General features: G+C 41.1%; 1 protein-coding gene across 9 annotated transcripts in view; it reads left to right on the plus strand.

Annotated features, from left to right (window-relative positions):
- The window catches only part of LOC105489218 (HEN methyltransferase 1), a 42,890-nt gene extending 28,378 nt beyond the window's left edge, over nt 1-14,512 (plus strand). For all 9 annotated transcript variants that reach the window (XM_071068239.1, XM_071068282.1, XM_071068171.1 and 6 more), the window contains 6 exons: nt 2,096-2,224; nt 3,958-4,070; nt 4,809-4,943; nt 11,630-11,809; nt 12,444-12,621; nt 13,806-14,512. In XM_071068239.1, the coding sequence (XP_070924340.1) occupies nt 2,096-2,224; nt 3,958-4,070; nt 4,809-4,943; nt 11,630-11,809; nt 12,444-12,621; nt 13,806-14,231 (1,161 nt within the window). In that variant the 3' untranslated portion in view covers nt 14,232-14,512. The remainder of the gene's footprint in view (nt 1-2,095; nt 2,225-3,957; nt 4,071-4,808; nt 4,944-11,629; nt 11,810-12,443; nt 12,622-13,805) is intronic.
- Nucleotides 14,513-19,773: the final 5,261 nt, after the last annotated feature.

Raw genomic sequence — 19,773 nt, forward strand, 5'->3', positions numbered from 1 at the left:
AAATGTTTTTATTTTTATCACTAGCTGTTAAAGTAGCAAAATCTATTTTAAAAACACTCTAAGTAGTGTTTCCCCAGTGTGATCATGCATATGGATCACCCAGGGATTTTGTTAAGCTGCAGATTCTGTTTAAGGAGGTCTAAGACGGGTGACGCCCACGCTTTTGTGTTTCTGAAGTTTCTAGGTGAAGATGCCACTGGTTTGGAAACCACATTGGGAGTATCTAGGGTGTAGCTCCCTGCTGTCCAGTAGCTACACATGGCAAGTGGGCATTTGAAATGTGGCTAGTGGAACTGAGGAACCGAACTTTAACTTTTTTTTTTTTTTTTTAAAGACAGGGTCTTGCTCTGTTGCCCAGGCTGGAATGCACTGGCCCAGTCATGGCTCACTGCAGCGCTGAGCACCCGGTCTCATAACTTCATTTTTAATTTTAAGTTTAAAAATGGATATTTGATTACATTATTGGAAAAAAGTATGGAATAACTTGGGTACGTGAATGTATATTTTAAATGTAAAGTTTTTAAATCGAATACAGACAAGTATTTCTGATGAAACTTTTGGAACTGAGATGCAGAAGTACAAAATATATAGCATACTGGATTTTGAAGACAATGTGAAAAACAATCTAAAATCTCACTTTTATATTGATTTTATATGGAAATTATATTTTCGATATATTGGGTTAAATATTCCAATTCCAATTATAATTCCAATTATTGGGCTACAAGAAAGTTGCCTACTTGTATTTATCTATTGAACAGTGCTACACCAGATATCAAATACCCTTTGGACTACTTTTATAATACAGCTGTGTAGGAACAGTAACAGCTGTTACAGATTAATCTTATAAATCCTGTTTTTTTCTTGGAGTCATAGTAAAGAAAAAATTAGTCTGACTTTATTGAGGACTGTTGCAATAAGAACATTGCGAAGATGAAGAATTTGACCACATAGCGTGATCAGATAGCCGGGGTAGAAGATTCTGTCTAAAGTGACTTAGAAGTATTCTTATTAAAACTGGGTTAGGCAGCCCAAAGATAGGATTGGGGCCAGGTTTGAGGTCTATTTAAGAAGATGGCTCAGAGGAACCTGACTAAAGTTTGGTCAGGGAGAGAGTCTTTTGCTGGCGTGGTGGAATGTTCCTACAGATGCCCAACTACTCAGGAGGCTGAGGCAGGAGGATTGCTTGAGCCTAGGAATTTTAAATTAGCCTGGGCAACATAGTGAGACCCCACCTCTCTTAAAAAGAGAGAGTGTTGGCCAGGGGTCTCACTTAAAAAGAGAGAGTGTTGGCCAGGTGTGGTGGCTCACGCCTATAATCCCAGCACTTTGGGAGGTGGGCGGATCACAAGGTCAGGAGTTCAAGAAGAGCCTGCCCAACACTAAGTACAAAAATTAGCCAGGCATGGTGGCATGTGCCTGTAATGTAATCCCGGCTACTCGGGAGGCTGAGGCAGGAGAATTGCTTGAACCTGGAGGGAGGCAGAGGTTGCATTGAGCTGAGATCGCGCCACTGCACTCCAGCCTGGGTGACAGAGCAAGACTCTGTCTTGGAGAAGGAAAAAAAAAAAAAAAAAATATATATATATATATAAAATATATATATTTTAAATTATATATAATATATATATTATATATATAAAAATATATATAATATATTTATATATTTATAATATATAATATATTTATATATATATATATATTTTTTTTTTCAGTCATTATAAATATTTTCCAGCCTCCTGCCTACTTGGACCACAGGCTTTGGCAACTCACTTCATAAAATGTCCCTTGTGGTTAGGAGTCTTCTAATTGTTTTCATTGAATACATTCATTAGTAATGTTCCCTTCAGCTGAAACTAAGCTATAGGGAGCATAGAGCCAGATTCTCACGTAATAAAAGGCATGAGGATGCTTAGATGAACTGTGGAGGAAATGCAGCGCTACCTAATGATTTTAGGACAAGGGGTATGTGAAGGCCAGTGTGTTTTTCAAAGTGATTGGGGGAAATAAAGGGTTTTTTTTTTCTTTGCCCCTTATTTAATTTCTGAAGTCATGCATGATTTAGAACCTGTCTTTTTTTGTTTGTGAACTTTAGTGCAGTAGTGTGGTTGACGGTAATTTTGAAGAAGTTCCCAGGGAGACGGCAATTCAGTTTAAACCTCCACTATACAGACAGCGGTACCAGTTCGTTAAAAATTTAGTGGATCAACATGAGCCTAAGAAGGTAGGTATTTCTCTTTCCAAACATTTAATTATTAAGACTAGTAGACTAGTCTTATGAGGTGTTTTGTCAAATGGATTAGTATGGAGAGACTTTTCACAGGGATTACTGCAATAGGGAGAATGCCATAACCACAAGATCTGCAAGTGTCTTAAGAGTTAAGCAAAAGAGGTTTTTCTTTTACTGGAGAAGTGAACAAAGCTAAAAACTAGGGAGGTGGGATGAAAGGGTGGTTTGAAAGGACAGTAGAATGGGGAGCCTTAAGGAGGGGGCTGTTTCCTCAGACTAAAGTTCAAGGCCCTGGGGAAGAAGGAAAGTTTGAATAAAGTATGGTTAAAAAAGGAATTTTCTTCCTATTGATCAGTGGGGACAAGTATTCATGATAATCATTTGAGGCAAAGAATGGAAACACAAGGAATCTTATCTAAGTTTTATGGAGGAGGGTCGTTCTTTGGTTCTTTGCGGTGAGCCCTTTCCTGGAACACAAAGCATAGGTGGATTCCTTTAGCAGATACCAGAAACACAGGGCTCAGATAGAATTCAGCATTGTCAGGTTCAAATGTGAAGAAAATCTTGAGATTTTGTAGTTGGATATGATCTTGTAGGTACTGTATTTCTAGAGCATTTAGTTAGAATATCGGGCAAACTGGTATTGTAGCCACAGCTATTGTGGTTCTTTCAAAATTAGATGATAATGGGCCGAGTGCGATGGTTTACACCTGTAATTCCAGCACTTTGGGAGGCTGAGACAGGTGGATAGCTTGAGACCAACCTGGCACCATAGTGAGACCCTGTGTCTACAAAAAATAAAATTAGCTGGGCATGGTGGTGCGTGCCTGTAGTCCCAGCTACTCAGGAGGCTGAGGTGGGAAGATCCCTTGAGCCCAAGGAATTGAGGCTGCAGTGAGCTGTTACCACCTGCACTCCAGCCTGGGCAACAGAGCAAGATCCCATCTCAAAAAGAAAATCAGATCATAATGAGCCTACTCAGTTAACTTCAGAGGAAAGTCATAATTGCATACAATCTACATACATACATCCATACCTGGTTACTATACTAATGAATTGCATGTGAATTAGATGCGGGTAAGGTGAATTTCTAGATGAAAGCTTTCTTTTTCTGCTTAATATTGAAGACTTAGTGAAGATTCCTGTGTGTGAAGGTTTCCCTTAACTGCACCACTACTGTTTCTACATTTGCACACAAAGGCGCAGGTATTAGTTTATGTCTCTGTAGCCATCTATGCATGTGTATTCAGGTAAATCATCTAAAATTGGCTTTTTGGCAGCTCAAAGTTCAGTATGGAATTTCAGATGGTTTGAGGTAATTGTTTAATCAAATAAATGTGTGAGGGGTGAAAGCAAAGTTTTAGAAAGCTTTGTTTGCTGAAATATGCTGAGAATAAGACTCCAAATTCTGATTCTGAATGGGAAAACTGTGTACCTAATTGTTTCTCATTAGTTCAATATAGACAGTAACAGTTGTTCTGGAATAGGAATGGACCTTTCTATTTTAATATGATCAAAAAGAAATTTGCCTGTGGGCTTATAAAGTCTCAGGTTAATTTGTGTGTGTGTGTGTGTAGAATCTTCTGCCAAAAAGATCCTTCCATATAATACTTTTATTATTTTATTACTGATATATACTCCCCTCTCTCCTCCTCAAAAAAAAAAGTTTTTGATCATGCTTCTCTGGCTATAAATGTCTTTGAAATAACATTCTGTCTCATCTACAGGTTGCAGACCTGGGATGTGGTGATACTTCACTCTTAAGGCTGCTAAAAGTCAATCCATGCATTGAATTGCTTGTTGGAGTAGATATTAATGAGGATAAATTACGATGGAGAGGGTAATACCTACTTTCTGAAAGAATTATGCATTAATCTAAAACTAATGGCATTTTTAATTGAGTTTAGAGAAAGTATTGATTTTATACTTGTTTTAAAAGATTGGCTATAGGGATTTTCATCTCACTGAATGATCAGGCTTTGCCATAACACTAAAAATACCTGCATTTTATTGCTACCAACTTAAAGTATAGCCTCAGTTAAATGATTATAATACTCAAAGCATTGCAAACTAAAATTCAGATAGCAGAATCTCATCACTTCAATGCTGGACACTATGATAATTTATAGCAGAGAATTTAAAATGCCCCAGAACACTGAGGCCAAGGCTCCAGGCCACCACCTCCATTTTGAACCATAGCATTTCTCCTATCTCTTGTGCATATAGTATATATACATTAGATTTCCACAGATTGCTTGAAGAATATTCTTTTTCTAAAGAACAAAAATCTCAAAATCACTGAATCAAAGTAAGCTGGAAAACCAAAAGTATTACAAATGAAAACAATATAACAATATTAAATATTCAAAATCTTTTTTTCATTGGCCAGTAGCTTCCCACTGTGAGAGGAAGTTTCCCCATAACCTGGTGTTTAATATATCAAGACAAAGAAAACAGGCCATGGCAGACTTACATCAATAGAGGTAGAAGATAATTGTCAGAGGATCTGAGTTCTGTAGCTGGTGAGAATTTTCAAATAGATTATGTTCAGAAAGTTTCTTCAATAATTATTTTGCAGGGATTCGTTAGCTCCTTTCATGGGGGATTTTCTGAAACCTCGGGATCTGAATTTGACCATCATATTGTATCATGGCTCGGTCGTGGAGAGAGACTCTCGTTTGCTTGGATTTGACTTGATAACGTGTATTGAATTGTAAGTTTTAAACTGATATACTGTATAACTGTTCATTTGCAAAACCTGAATAAGTCTCAGTGATCTTAGTGTCCTAAATATTTAGGTCTTGATTATTGTAAGGAAAACTGCTCATTGGTTGGGAATATCTTTTTACTCTGCTTTTCTAGCATTTTACTTAGAAATTTCAAGTATACAGATAAAAATTGCCATAAATACATAGTACCAAGAATACCTATACCCCCCTTTATCCAGATGTTAACATCTTCCTCACTTTTTAAATAATTTGTACATTGCACCCTCCTTCTTCTGTTTCCCCCTCCTCCATCTCCCTTTAGAGTTTTTTTTCTTTTTCCTGAGTCAAGTAAGGGTGTACCCATGGCCCTTTGCCTCTACTGAAAAATTCAGTTTAAAAGTTGGAGGCCTCACACTACTTGACTTGAAAATATACTACAAAGCAGTAGCAATAAAAACATCGTGGTTCTGGTATAAAAACAGAGACATAGACCAATGGAACAGAATAGAGAGAACCCAGAAATAAATCCATGCATTTACAGCCAACTGATTTCAACAAAGACACCAAGAACATACGTTGGCAAAAGGACACCCTTTTCGATAAATGGTACTGGGAAAACTCCATATCCCTATGCAGAGTGAAATTAGACCCCTATCTCTCACTTGATACAAACATCAACTCAAGATGGATTAAAGAGTTAATTGCAGACCCAAAACTATAAAACTACTAGAAGAAAACAGAAAATGCTTTAGGACATTGGTCTAGGCAAAGATTTTGAGTAAGACTATAAAAGCGCAGGCTACAAACAGAAATACACAAATGGGACTATACGAAACTGAAATGTTTCTGCACAGCAAAGAATAGAGTGAACAGAACCTGTAGAATGGGAGAAAATATTTGCAAAGTATTCATCAAGGGATTAATATCTAGAATATACGAGAATCTCAACAGCAAAAAAATAACCCCAAATAATTTAAAAATGGGCAAAGGACCTGAATAGACATTTCTCAGAAGACATACAGATGGTTAACAAGTAGATGAAAAAATGCTCAACATCACTAATCATCAGGGAAATGCGACTCAAAACCATAGTGAGATATCTCATCCCATTTAGAATGGCTGTTATTAAAAAGACAATAAATGCTGGCAAGGATGCAGAGAAAGGGAACTCATATAAATTGGTGTGAATGTAAATTAGTACAGCCGTTATGGAAAACAGTGTGGAGGTTTTTCAAAAAACTGAAAATAGAACTGCCATGTGATCTAGCAATCCCACTACTGGGTATTTATCCAAAGGAAAGAAATCAGTTATATTGAAGAGAGATCTGCACCCCAGTGTTTATTACAGCACAGTAGCCAGGATATGGAATCTACCTAAATGTCCCTCAGTAGATGAATGGATAAAGAAAATGTGGTATTTAGGCTGGGCGTGGTGGCTCACGCCTGTAATCCCAGCACTTTGGGAGGCTGAGGCAGGTGGATCACCTGAGGTCAGGAGTTCAAGACCAGCCTGGCCAACATGGTGAAAACCCATCTCTAGAAAAATACAAAACAATTAGCTGGGCGTGATGGTGGGTGCCTATAATCTCAGCTACTTGGGAGACTGAGGCAGGAGACTCACTTGAACCTGGGAAGTGGAGGTTGCAGTGAGCTGAGATTGCACCATTGCACTCCAGCCTGGGCAACGAGCAAAACTCCGTCTCAAAAAAAAAAAAAGGATATATGCACAATGGAATACTATTCAGCGGTAAAAGGGAATGAAATTGTCATGGATGAACCTGGAGGGCATTAAGTGAAATAAGTCAGGCATAGAAAGATAAATACCACATGTTCTCATATCTGGGAACCTAAAAAATGAGCTTAAATTTAAGTGTAGAGTAGAATTATTATTGGCTGGGAAGGGTAGTGAGGAGAGGATAGGGAGTGATTGGTTAATGGATACAAAACTACAGCTAGATAGGAGGAATAAATTTTATTGTTCTACAGCACTGTAGGGTGAATATAGTTAACAGTTGTGTATTTTCAAAGAGCTAGAAGAGGATTTTGAGTGTTTGTAGCATGAAGAAATCATAAATGTTTGAGGTGATGGAGATCCTCATTACTGTGACTTGATCATTACACGTTGTCTACATGTATCAAACTATCACTCTGCATCCTATAAATATGTACAGTTCAGCTTATTTCCAAGGCAAGGGGTATTATGTAACCAGTCCCCTGTCCCCCATTTTTAAATAAGAATATTTTTTTATTTTGGGCTCCCATTGATTAGATTCAGCTTCTGCATCTTTGGAATACTGCAGAACGCCACAGAGGTTATTTGGGTCTTTCTCTTGGCCTCCCATCTGAAACACATAATGTCCATCTGTCCCTCCTTGATGATATTAATTTTGATTCCCCTTCTCCTGCTCCCCGGTCAAGGTGTTTGCTCCACTGTGTAATTACTGTTTTGATTTTGCCTTTTTCTCTCACGACTAATAGGGAGACATATTGAGACCATGTAGATACTTTGTCACACATTTGTATTTCCCCCTAGATTTAGCATCATCAGTGATTCTTTTCTGATCCAATCTTTATGACAGTGGAGGCAAATGATGTTTACTGTAATTCCAGTACTACCTCTAAACATTTACCAGTCAACCCTTGGCATTTTACCAGGAGCAAGAGCCCTCCCTCTCCCCACTTACTTATTTATTTATCAGTAAGTGAACTCATGAATTCTTACTTTTTGATGGTTTATGATTTATTACTGCACTTATTTTCTTATTCAAATTGTCCCAGGGTTGGCTAGTGGGGGCCCCATTGAGCTGGCTCCTGAGTCTTGAGATAGGTCTCGTTTTTGTAAGTACTCTCTGACATCCCAGATGTGCCAGGCCTCCCTCCTACTTTTCCTTCTCTGGTCCTGGAATAACTTATTTCTCAAAGGAGCTCTGTTTCCTTTAAATGGGGATTGGTATTTAGGAACCTAAGATAGGTGCTTCTTAATGACTTTTAATAGTTAAAGGGCTTGCTCTGTGGTCATTTTGCCTGGTTGTGCGTTCAGGTTGATTTCTCATTTTTATTTATGTTTGTATGTATGCATTTATGTATTTTGAGACAGGGTCTCGCTCTGTCACCCAGGCTGGAGTGTGGTGGCATGATCTTGGCTTACTGCAACCTCCACCTCCCAGGTTCAAGTGATTCTCTTGCCTCAGCCACCTGAGTAGCTGGGATTACAGGCACATGCCACCACGCCCAGCTAATTTTTTTATTTTTAGTAGACATGGGATTTTGCTATGTTGGCTAGACTGATCTCGAACTCCTGGCCTCATGTGGTCTGCCTGCTTCGGCCTCCCCAAGTGCTGGGATTACAGGCGTGAGCCACTGTGCCTGGCCTGATTTCTAATTTTTAGTAATATGTACTGCTCCTCCAAAGCAGAGAGTTTACTTTGTATTTTTTTTGTATTTTCTATTGCCTGGAACATATTAGTTATAGGAAACAAAATTGAATGAAGAACAAAGGAGCCATATATCAAGTTTAGAACAGCAACTGGCAATAAGAAAATCTACTCGTAGGTATTTTGGTCTCATCATTCATACTTAAATATATCCAGTTTGTCCTTCTTGAAGTTAGTGTTTCAGTTTCCCGTGTACCTCTTCTATTATTTTTATTTTTATTGTGGTAAAATACACATAACAGAATTTTCCATGTCAACCATTTTAAGTGTACAGTTCAGTGGCATTAAATACATTAGCATTGTCATGCTGCCGCACTACCATCCATCCACAGAACTTTTTGTCTTGCAAAACCAAAACAATTACCAACCTGTTAACAACTCCCTGTTCCTGTCTCCCAGTAGCCACCATTCTATTTTCTGTCTCTATCAGTGGAATCAGGCATTATTTGTACTTTTGTGACTGGCTTATGCCACCTCTCACAATATCTTTAAGGTTCACCCATATGCTGTAGCATGTGTCAGAAATTCCTTCTTTTTAAGGCTGAATCATCCATGGTATATGTATATACCATAGGCTGTTTATGCATTTATCTGTTGATAGACACTTGGGTTGCTTCCACTTTTTGGCTATTGTAAAAAACGCTGTTCTGAACATGGTATACACATATCCATTTGTGCTCTGCTTTCAATTATTTTGGGTATATATCCAGAATGGAAATGCTGGATCATATGGTAATTCTGTTTTTAATTTTTTTGAGGAACTACCATACTGTTTTATATTGTTTTCTGTAACAGCTGCACCATTTCACATTCACATTATGGACCAATAACTTACTAGTCTAAGAATGGCAGTGACTTGGCTCCTTGAAGTCACTAGGAACCAAATTCCTGTGTCTTGTTCTACCGTCCCCTGGAGTGTTAAACCTATCTGTGGTCATAGCTGGGTCACAGACATATTCTCCTGGTTAATAGGAGAGGGGAAAATCACAGAGGCATGTATGCTAAATATTTTAAGACCCAGAAGGGGAAAACATCGCTTCCATTCACCCTCTGTTTGTGAGAACTTAGGCTTGTGGTCACACCTGGCTGCAAAGGAGGCTGGAAATGGATCCTGTAAACAGGCAGCCGTATGCCTGTGACAACTCTTCCTATGGAGGAAGAATAGAGTAGAATTTGGTGGACAGCTAGCAGCATCCACCACAGAAGTCCTTGCCAAACTGCCTTCCTTAGGAGTTGTACTGATTCACATGCCTATTGCTCATGTAGGAGGGTTTATTTTCCTACCCCTTCACCATATGACTTTTCCAGTGTTGTCTTTTCCTACTTGATCTTTGACAGTCTGCTAGGAGGAAAGTAATCTCAGTGTACTTTCAACTTATATTTTTCCTGTATCACATTTTCACCTGTTCCAGAGTTCAGAGCACTTCTCTGAACTATGTGTTTTTTTAATGAATTTTTCTTATTGGATTGTTAATATTTTTCTTACTAATTCATATGCTTTCTTTTTATGTTAGGGAAATTAGCCCAGTTAATATGATACACATAGCAGATATTTACCCCCACTTTGTTTTTTGACTTTATTTTTAATAACTTAAAAAAATAATATGTAAAATTGATGATTTTTAGGTGGTATAGTTGTGTGAATTTGAACACACATAGTTTAATGTAGCCATCACTATGGTCAGGGTACAGAACAGCCCATCACCCAAACACCTATTTTGTACTACTCCTTTGCCATCATCTTCCTTTATTTTCCATCACTATAGTTTTGTCCTTTTGAGAATAGATGACAATAGAATCATACAGTTGGTAACCTTTTTTTTTTTTTTTTTTTGAGATGCAGTCTTGCTCTGTCGCCCAGGCTGGAGAGCATGGAGTGCAGTGGCGCAACCTCGGCTCACCACAGCCTCTGCCTCCCAGGTTCAAGCCATTCTCCAGCCTCAGCCTCCCGAGTAGCTGGGATTACAGGAGCGTGCCACCGCGTCTGGCTAACTTTTGTATTTTGAGTACAGATGGGGTTTCACTATGTCGGCCAGGCTGGTCTTGAACTCCTGACCTCATGATCCACCCACCTCGGCCTCCCAAAGTGCTGGGATTACAGGCGTGAGCCACCGCGCCTGGCCACAGTTTGTAACCTTTGAGATAATCTTCATTCACTTTGTGATGGCTTTGAGAGTTATCTAAGTTCTTCTGTGTGTCAGTAGTTGGTCCCTCATAATTTCTGAGTAGTATTCCATTGTATGGAAGCTCCACCTTTCATTCTTTACCCATTTAAAGATATTTGGATTGTTTCCCGTTGGAGTGATTATGAATAGAACAATTATAAACATTCACATACAGGTTTTGTGCAAAGATAAACTTCACTTCACTTGTGAGTGGGATTACTGGGTAGGTGGTAGGTTTAAGAGTGTGTGTATGTTTTGCTTTTACAAATTTCCCTCTGTGCTGGGCGTGGTGGCTCATGCCTCTAGTCCCAGAACTTTGGGAGGCTGAGGTAGGCAGATCACCTGAGGTCAGGAGTTGAAGACTAGCCTGGCCAACATGATAAAACCCCATCTCTACTAAATATACAAAAATTAGCTAGGGGTGGTGGTGGGTGCCTGTAATCTCAGGTACTCGGGAGGCTGAGGCAGGAGAAGCGCTTGAACCCAGGAGGTGGAGGTTGCAGAGAGCTGAAATCATGCTATTGCACTGCAGCCTGGGCGACAAGAGTCTCAGTCTCTCTCTCTCTTTCTCTTTCTCTCTCCTCACACACTCTCTCTCTCTCTCTCCTCACACACACACTCTCTCCTCACACTCTTTCTCTGTTTCTCTCTTTCTCTCTTGACTGAGTTTTGCTTGTTGCCCAGGCTGGAGAGCAATGGTGCAATCTCGGCTTGCTGCAACCTCTGCCTCCTGGGTTCAAGCGATTCTCCTGCCTCAAGCCTCCCGAGTAGCTGGGATCACTGGCGTGCGCTACCACACCCAGCAAAATTTTGTATTTTTAATAGAGACAGGGTTTCATCATGTTGACCAGGCTGGTCTTTAACTCTTGACCTCGTGTGATCCGTCCACCTTGGCCTTCCAAAGTGTTGGGATTACAGGCATGAGCCCCTGTGCTAGCCTGAAGAATTGTTCTTAGGTCATGTAAGCATTATTACATATTCAAAGAAGGGAGAAATCGATATACAGATGGAAATTGTTTTTGATAAATCAATTAGAAAAATATGTGCAGGTGAAGCTAAATTTTATTATGTCTTTCTTATTGACCGTTTTAGAATAGAACATTTGGATTCAGGTGATCTGGCCAGATTTCCTGAAGTGGTATTTGGGTACCTGTCTCCATCCATGATTGTCATCAGCACACCAAACTCTGAATTCAATCCCCTGTTTCCATCAGTGACTTTAAGAGATTCGGATCATAAATTTGAGTGGACCAGAATGGAGTTTCAGACCTGGTAAGTTCAGAAGGGTTTTTGTTTATTTGGGATCCTGTTGGAGTTTAAAATCTTAGGAAATAAATATTGATATACATACATTACCTAAATTGTTTTGTACTTTCTTCCAATAAAATTGATTCCAACGTGTGACTTAGTAGGTAATAAGATCATAAAGGAACCATTGCATTTGGGCAAGTATGGAAAGGGAGGAGGTGTAGTCACTGGGCACCTTTTATGTGAAGGCATCTGTAGTACTGGCATGGAGATGAGGAACAAAACAGAGGGAAGGTTTGGGGCAGTGAGAATGAGCCTCATGCCACTCCCTGGGGTATCTCCTGAGGCTTAGTCATGTTTTCTGGTGGTGGTGCAAACCCAAATGGATAGTTGGGTTGAGCCCTTGTGGTCTCCTTGTCCACCCCTATAGCCTGCCCATGATGTTCCTTTCCTCTTCCATATTCTTAGGGTAAATTGGAAACTGACACTATATCCTTGCCTTGATTTCTCATAGAAATAAATTAGGAATTTGTAACTTAGAAGTATTTATGTTAATTGTATTTTTCATGTTCTATTGTACTGCTGACCAGAAATGGTTCCTTATTTAACAGTAGCTCTACATTTAGAAAAATGATTGCTGTCCTCGTTTTGGTTTCAGGGCTTTATATGTGGCAAATCGCTATGATTACTCTGTGGAGTTTACTGGTGTTGGGGAACCACCAGCTGGAGCTGAAAATGTTGGATACTGTACCCAGATAGGAATCTTCCAGAAAAACGGAGGAAGGGCAACAGAAGCATGTGTTTCAGAGCAGCATGATCAGCATGTTTATAAAGCTGTGAGTATTCTTTGTGAGATATCTGTCAGGGCTAGAGATACATTAGGATGGTGAACTTTTTTGGGGAGTAAGAATCCCCAAAGTAGAGATGAGTATAAATGACCTTACTTTGTGGTTCACCCTAGGAGAATTCTTCAGGCCCATGACTTCTGTCCAAGTTAGCCTACGGTATCCTTTGAGACTGCCTGGCCCTTTGGTGTGTTTCAAGGCATGTTAAAGGGAATGATTGCTGGGGTTGTCTTAGAATACTTCAAAGTGGCTGGGTACAGTGGCTCACACCAGTGATCCTAGCACTTTGGGAGGCCAAGGCAGAAAGATTGCTTGAACCCAGGAGTTCGAGTGCAGCCTGGACAACATAGTGAGATCTCCATCTCTACAAAAAAACACCCAGAATATTTCAAAGCAATACTTCAGCAACCTCTTTTTGTAATCTGTTAGGATTATCAGTAGTGAAAAGGAAAGCCAGCAGCAGTTTCTCCCCGGCTTGGCTTAGGACATTACTCTTTGAGCCTACAAACTTCTCAGACCCTTTTGGTTTAAAGAGAAGAAGAAGAAACACATCCTCCCCCTCTTTAAAAATTTATTTAATTAGGGGTCTTGTTCTGTCATCCAGGCTGGAGTGCACTGGCACAATCATGGCTCACTGTAACCTTGAATTCCTGGGCACAAGCGATCCTCCCACTTGAGCCTCCCAAGTAGCTAGGACTACAGGCGTGCACCACCATGCTCAGGATTTTTTTTTTTTTTTTGTAGAGACAGGGTCTCACTATGTTGCCCAGGCTGGTCTTGATCTTCCATCCTCAAGCAGTCCTCCTGCCCCACCTTCCTAAAATGCTGAGATTACAGGTGTGAGCCACTGCATTTACCCACATTTTCCCTTTTAACTGAACCATTTTTCGTTTTTTTGCCCTTTCCCCTGTAATATCAAGTAGAAATACTGGGTTCGTGTGACTTGGTAGAAACCTGGCTGGGAGACATTGGGCATTAGCATTAGAAAGCAAATCAGATAGTTAATGTCTGTGTGTCAGTAATTTGATTCCCATTATAATTGAGGCATTTACGATTAGTAGGATCTGACATATTTTCAATATGTACATTTATTCTTACATGGCAAAAAAGTTATTGATGGCTTTGAAAATTTTTCCATGTATTTTCCATATAAGTGTTTTGTTTTTTCCCTTCAGGTTTTTACCACCTCATACCCGAGCTTACAGCAGGAAAGATTCTTTAAACTTGTGTTGGTTAATGAGGTATCCCAACAAGTGGAAAGCTTAAGAGTGAGCCACCTGCCAAGGCGGAAAGAACAGGATGGGGAACAGGGTGATAAGCCCAAAGACATTGGCGGCTCAAAGGCCCCTGTCCCATGCTTTGGACCAGTCTTCACAGAGGTTGAGAAGGCCAAGATCGAGAACTCTCCCAAACCCTTCTGTGTTGGAGATAAATTTTTCGTACCTCTGCAGAGACTCCTTGCTTATCCCAGGTTGAACCGCTTATGTGCTAATGAAGAGATGATGAGATCCGTCATTGCTGACTCAATTCCTCTGAGCAGTGATGGTTCTGCAGTGGTGACTGACCTGTGTAATTATTTTGATGAACAGTTTGAGTTTTGAACCATGTTTATTTCCTGAAATTTCAGGGTCTCACTGATAGTTGTGCTCACTTAGAATTTAGGTTTTTTTTGTGTGTGTAATCCTAATTCAAGTAATGTTTTTAAAGTTTCACTGCAAAAGTCTGTGTTCCAAGCCATTGGACAGACCTGCTTGACATATGGCCAGACTGCAGTAAGCCCTGAGAAAGATACTAGGGTTTAACTAAAAACGGGTGCTTTCCTTTGATCTTGGACTTTTTTGTTTTCTCAAGAATAAAAAAGTTGGATGTGGTAATATGTTAATTTTGAACTTACCTATATTTTTTGTGTTAGAGCCATGAGTTGATTGTTGTTAGTCTGTTCTCACATTGCTGTGAAGAACTACCTGAGACTGGGTAATTTATAAAGAAAAGAGGTTTAATTGACTTCCAGCTCTGCAGGCTGCACAGGAAGCATGCGGGAAGCTGGGGAGGCCTCAGGAAACTTCCAGTCTTGGTGGAAGGCCTTTGAAGGGGAAGCAGGCACGTGTTACATAGCTAGAGCCTGAGGAAGAGAGCTTGGGGAGGTCTACACACTTCTAAACAACCAGGTTTAACAACAAGAATAGCAAGGGGGGAAATCCGCCCTCGTGACCCAGTCACCTCCCACCAGCCTGCTCCACCAACACTGGGGATTACAAATTGACATGAGATTTGGGCAAGGACAGAAATACCATATCAATTGTGATATTAAAAATTTAAGAGAAAGTTATCAAATATAGTATTCAAAACCTTTTCCTTGGGGTAAGAGTAGCTTTAAAATTTTTCTGGGATTCTCTGTCTCCTTTATGCCAAATTCTAACCTGTGTAATATTTAGCCTAGAACATTGATGAAACAGCAATGCAGGTGGTTGGAGGGCATAGAAGCCTCTTCATGATGTAATTGCTGTCCATGTTTTTTTTTTGTTGTTGTTGTTCTTTTTTTGAGACAGGGTCTTGTTCTGTTACCCAGGCTGGAGTGCAGTGGCATAATCACGGCTCACTGTAGCCTCAGCCTCTGGGCTAAAGTAATCCTCTTACCTCACCTTCTCCCTACCAGTAGCTTGAACTACTGGCATGTACCACCATGCCCAGCTAATTAAAAATTTGTAGAGATAGGGTCTCACTATGTTGCCCAGACTGGTCTTGAACTTCTGGGCTCAAGTGATCCGCCTGCCTCAGCTTCCCAAAATGCTGGGATTGTTTTTTGAGCACCCTATTCTCAGGATGGAATTGGGGTGGTAGTACTAATGGGAGAAAGAAACAGCTTCACCTCATGGGGGAAAACAGTAGTTTAAATGAGATGCTAGGCACAGGAGTCCAGAGGTAAGCCCCAGGCATGGGAGCTCTGCCACTTTAGGGACCCAGATGTCCATCTTGCATGTTGTGGCTACTTAGCATGCCACCCAGGAACAGAGAGATTTGAGCTCTGGCTACCATTTTCATATTCTAAAACAGCAGAAAGAAGAGAAGGGACAAAGGGCACACACAAGCCGTCTGGTAAGGCTTACTGTGGGTTGTTACACAACACGACTGCTTACTTCCTGTTGATCAGAAGGAAGTCTTCAGGCCACACAAAGGGAGGCTGATGTATTAGTCTATTCTTGCATTGCTGTAAAGATATAGCAGAGACTGGGTAATAAAGAAAAGAGGTTTATTGGCTCATGGTTCCGCAGATTGTACAGGAAGCACAGTGGCTTGTGCTTCTGGGAGGCCTCAGGAAACTTCCAATAATGGCAGAAGGCAAAGGGTTGGTTTGGGGTGAGGTGTCTCACGTGGTGGGAGCAGGAGCAAGACAGAGTGAGGGGGTGGTGCTAAACACTTTTAAACAGATCTTGGGAGGACTCTGTGATGAGAACAGCACCAAGGGGATGGTGCTAAACCATTCACAAAGGATCCGCTCCCATGATCACATCCCACCAGGCCCCACCTTCAACATCAGGGATTACAGTTTGACATGAGGTTTGAATGGGGACACAAATCCAAACCGTATCAGCTGGGAAATGTAGTTTTTATTTCAGGAGGTCATGTGTCCACTTGGTCTGCCAAGGAACAAGGGGAGAAGGAGCATTGTGGCAAATAACCATCTGTGCCACAGCTGGGACATCCTGACCAGTCTGGAATGGGGGCTATGCCGACGCAGAGTTGGTGCCTGGGAGAGGGCTGGGGGGAGTAATTCTCAAGCTGAGTTTCCAAGGGTTAATAATTAAGCAGATGGGAAGGGGATTTGGTGAGGGGGGAGAGAATGAAGGGATTCTGATGAGAACAATCTTTTAATCACATTACTTTGGTAAACCAGCTGTTTTTCCCGGAAATTTCTAATACTGCTATCAGACTTCCCTCATGAATGCTCAAAGGCGCACATGAACAAGAGATTTGTAGCCCCACCCTATTCCTGCTCTCAAAGGCCCTCTGTCCTCACCTTTCTAGATCTCCGCAGTTTTCACTCTAGAGTTCCCTTCTCATCATTGGTCTTCTGTGGTAGAGCCAAGGTTTCTAGCCAAGACCAGCCCTTTCTCCGATCTTTCTTGAAAGTTCATCAGTTAACTTTGTTCGAGCCTAATCACTGGAGCCCCCACATGGAAATATTTTAAGTGCTCATGACTGCCATGGGGGCTGGAGCCACTCTTTCCCATGGCCTTCCCGCTGTCTCTACGACTTCTGAACCTACGTTCTTCTTGAGAAGTGTGTCTTTCCCCTAGACTGGATACAGGCCTTTCTTTGACACTGAAAGGCTCATTAATACTTGAGGTCAGGGGTTGCCAAACATGCTTTTGGGGCTAGATAGTAAATCTTTGCAGGTGATCCAGTCTCTATCACAACTATTCAACTCTGCTTGAGTCAAAGCCACCACAGACAATGTGAAAACAAGTGGGCTCAGCAGGAGACAGAGTTTAATCCGCAGTCTTCTTTGAGAGAAGGTTCTCACTGCCACTGCCCACCTCCCAGACTAGATAGGAAATCTGCACTACCAGGTATTGAAACTTCCCTGGCCCTTGAGATCTGAATAGAATTTGCCTCCAACTCCTATTTCCATAGTCTGGGTAACTCCAAAACTCTGAGACTTCTATGATTTCCTGAAAGCTTAAGTTATCACAGCACTGCCTGCTTTCAAGTTCAGTTCCATACAAGTGAGATGTGAATCTCAGCCCCTTCTATGCTGCCCTGAGGCTTCTCAAACATGTCCTGCCTTACCCTCCTCCTCACCAGGCAGCAGCTCCCAGCTAACCTTCCCCAGCTGCCCTCGCTTGCCCCACCCTCTCCCCTCCTCTCCTGTGACTGCCAACCTCCCGCTCCACTGCACGCCCAGCAGTTCAACTCCCTTCAAGTGTTCTCAGCCCTCAGTTCCGCCAGTGATTATCAAGGGAGAACTCCAAATAAAGCCAATTTCCTCAACTAGAGTTTGGGTGCCAAGAACATTAAATCTTTATCTCGTCATGCCTGGTCCCGTGGAGACTGTGTGTCGAGCAGTTGACAGGAAGTCAGGGACTGAGCAGCGTCAGCAGTGGCAATGTGGTCTTTTGAAGACTGAGAACCATGGGTTTCTGCCTTCATGGAGAATGCTAGATGCTAACTACGGCAAACATGACTTATCATTACATATGTGAACCTCTTAAAATTTGAGACAGGTCTCAGTTGATTTAGAAAGTTTATTTTGCCAAGGTTGAGGATGCGCTCCCATGACATGGTCTCAGGAGGTCCTGACGACATGTTCCCCAGGTGGTCGGGGCACAGCTTGGGTTTTATACATTTTAGGGAGACATGAGACCTCAATCAATATATGTAAGATGTACATTGGTTCCATCCAGAAAGGCGGGGACAACTCAAGGCAAGGAGGGGGCTTCCAGGGCACAGGTAGAAGAGAGACAAATGGTTGTATTGAGTGTCTGATAAGCCTTTCCAAAGGAGGCAATCAGATATGCATCTATCTCAGTGAGCAGGGGGATGACTTTGAATAGAATGGGAGGCAGGTGTGCCCTGAGCAGTTTCCAGTTTGAATTTTCCTTTCAGCTTAGTGATTTTAGGGGACCAAGATATTTTCCTTTCACATATATAATGCACATCCTTGGTGATATCTAGACAAAGGGGACAGCTGGGAATATTGCTGAGGTCTAGCAAGCTGCTAGAAGCTGGCAGTCAGAAATGTGTATAGTAAATGTTAAATACAAGCTTTTGAAGCCAGCAGCATGTGTTATATACCTTTTATCTTGAAAGTTAACAATTCGTGTCCTCTATTTCTCTGTTGGGTTCTTAATGTTTCTGCTGAATTGTATATACTCTGCCTGCACACTTTTGCCTCCATTGCTGAAACGATCTCATTTCTTTCTGCCTGCTCCACTTCATCCTGTGTGCTAGATTCAAGCTATAATTAGTCAGATTAAGCTGTGATCTGATTTTATTGTCTTACCCAACAACACGACTCCCTGCTCCCACACATCACCCTTGACCCATCAGAGCCTTTGCTTTCACTGAACAGGCTCTGTGTGTTCTCACTGCTGTGTCCCGCCTGGCCTTGTAAATATGTGCTTTGCCATGCTGCCCAAGCAGTGCCTTTGGGTAGAAATCTTCATGGAACTGTACTTACAGAATTTTTCATTAATCCCACACCAAAGGAAACAATTTTACTTTAAGCAAAATGTGCAATGCTTCAAAGTCTGTTGAAATTATTTCAAATTTTAAAAATTACTGAAAAGATACAAAATGTGTTTTTCCTTTGGTGTAAATTTCATGAAATATATGTGAAATAGAAGCAGACAGGATCACTTGAGACAGGTAGACTTGACTGAATCATCAGACGTTTAAGGCCAGAAGGTGGCACACTTTTCCTATTTTAAGTAGCTGCACATACTCGCTTTAAGGATTCTCCAACATAAGATTAAAAAAAAAAAGATGCCAAAAATCTTAGGCATGCCAACTTTCTGCAGAGGTTTGAGATTTTCTGCAATGCATACACTAAGGAAAAACAGTGTTGAAATGGTTTGAAGATCTGCAGTGAAGTCGATTTCTTAAGAAATGGTTGAGGTGATACCTCAACCTAGCTGGGTAATAAATGCATGGGAAGGAGGTCTAAACATTCATTTGGGAAATTTTCTGACATTTCCTATTAAATAGGTTCACATGGAATAGAGATCACTGACCCAGGGAATGTCTAACTTTATGCCTGTTTAGGTTTCTTAATTTTTTTTTTTTTAGACAGAGTCTCATTCTGTCGCCTAGGCTGGAGTGCAATGGCATGATCTCAGCTCACTGCAACTTCTGCCTCCCAGGTTAAAGCGATTCTCCTGCCTCAGCCTCCCAAGTAGCTGGGATTACAGGCACCCACCACCATGCCCAGCTATTTTTTTTTTTTTTGTATTTTTAGTAGAGATGGGGTTTCACCATGTTGGTCAGACTGGCCACAAACTCCTGACCTCAGGTATCTACCCACCTCGGCCTCATAAAGTGCTGGGATTACAGGCGTGAGCCACTGCGCCCAGCCTAGGTTTCTTAATTTTTTGTTACACTTTGTATAATGTGGAATGAATTAACTCCACCAGTGATTTCCTA

This window comes from Macaca nemestrina, chromosome 1 (genome assembly GCF_043159975.1).
Source record: "Macaca nemestrina isolate mMacNem1 chromosome 1, mMacNem.hap1, whole genome shotgun sequence".
Taxonomy (NCBI): domain Eukaryota; kingdom Metazoa; phylum Chordata; class Mammalia; order Primates; family Cercopithecidae; genus Macaca; species Macaca nemestrina.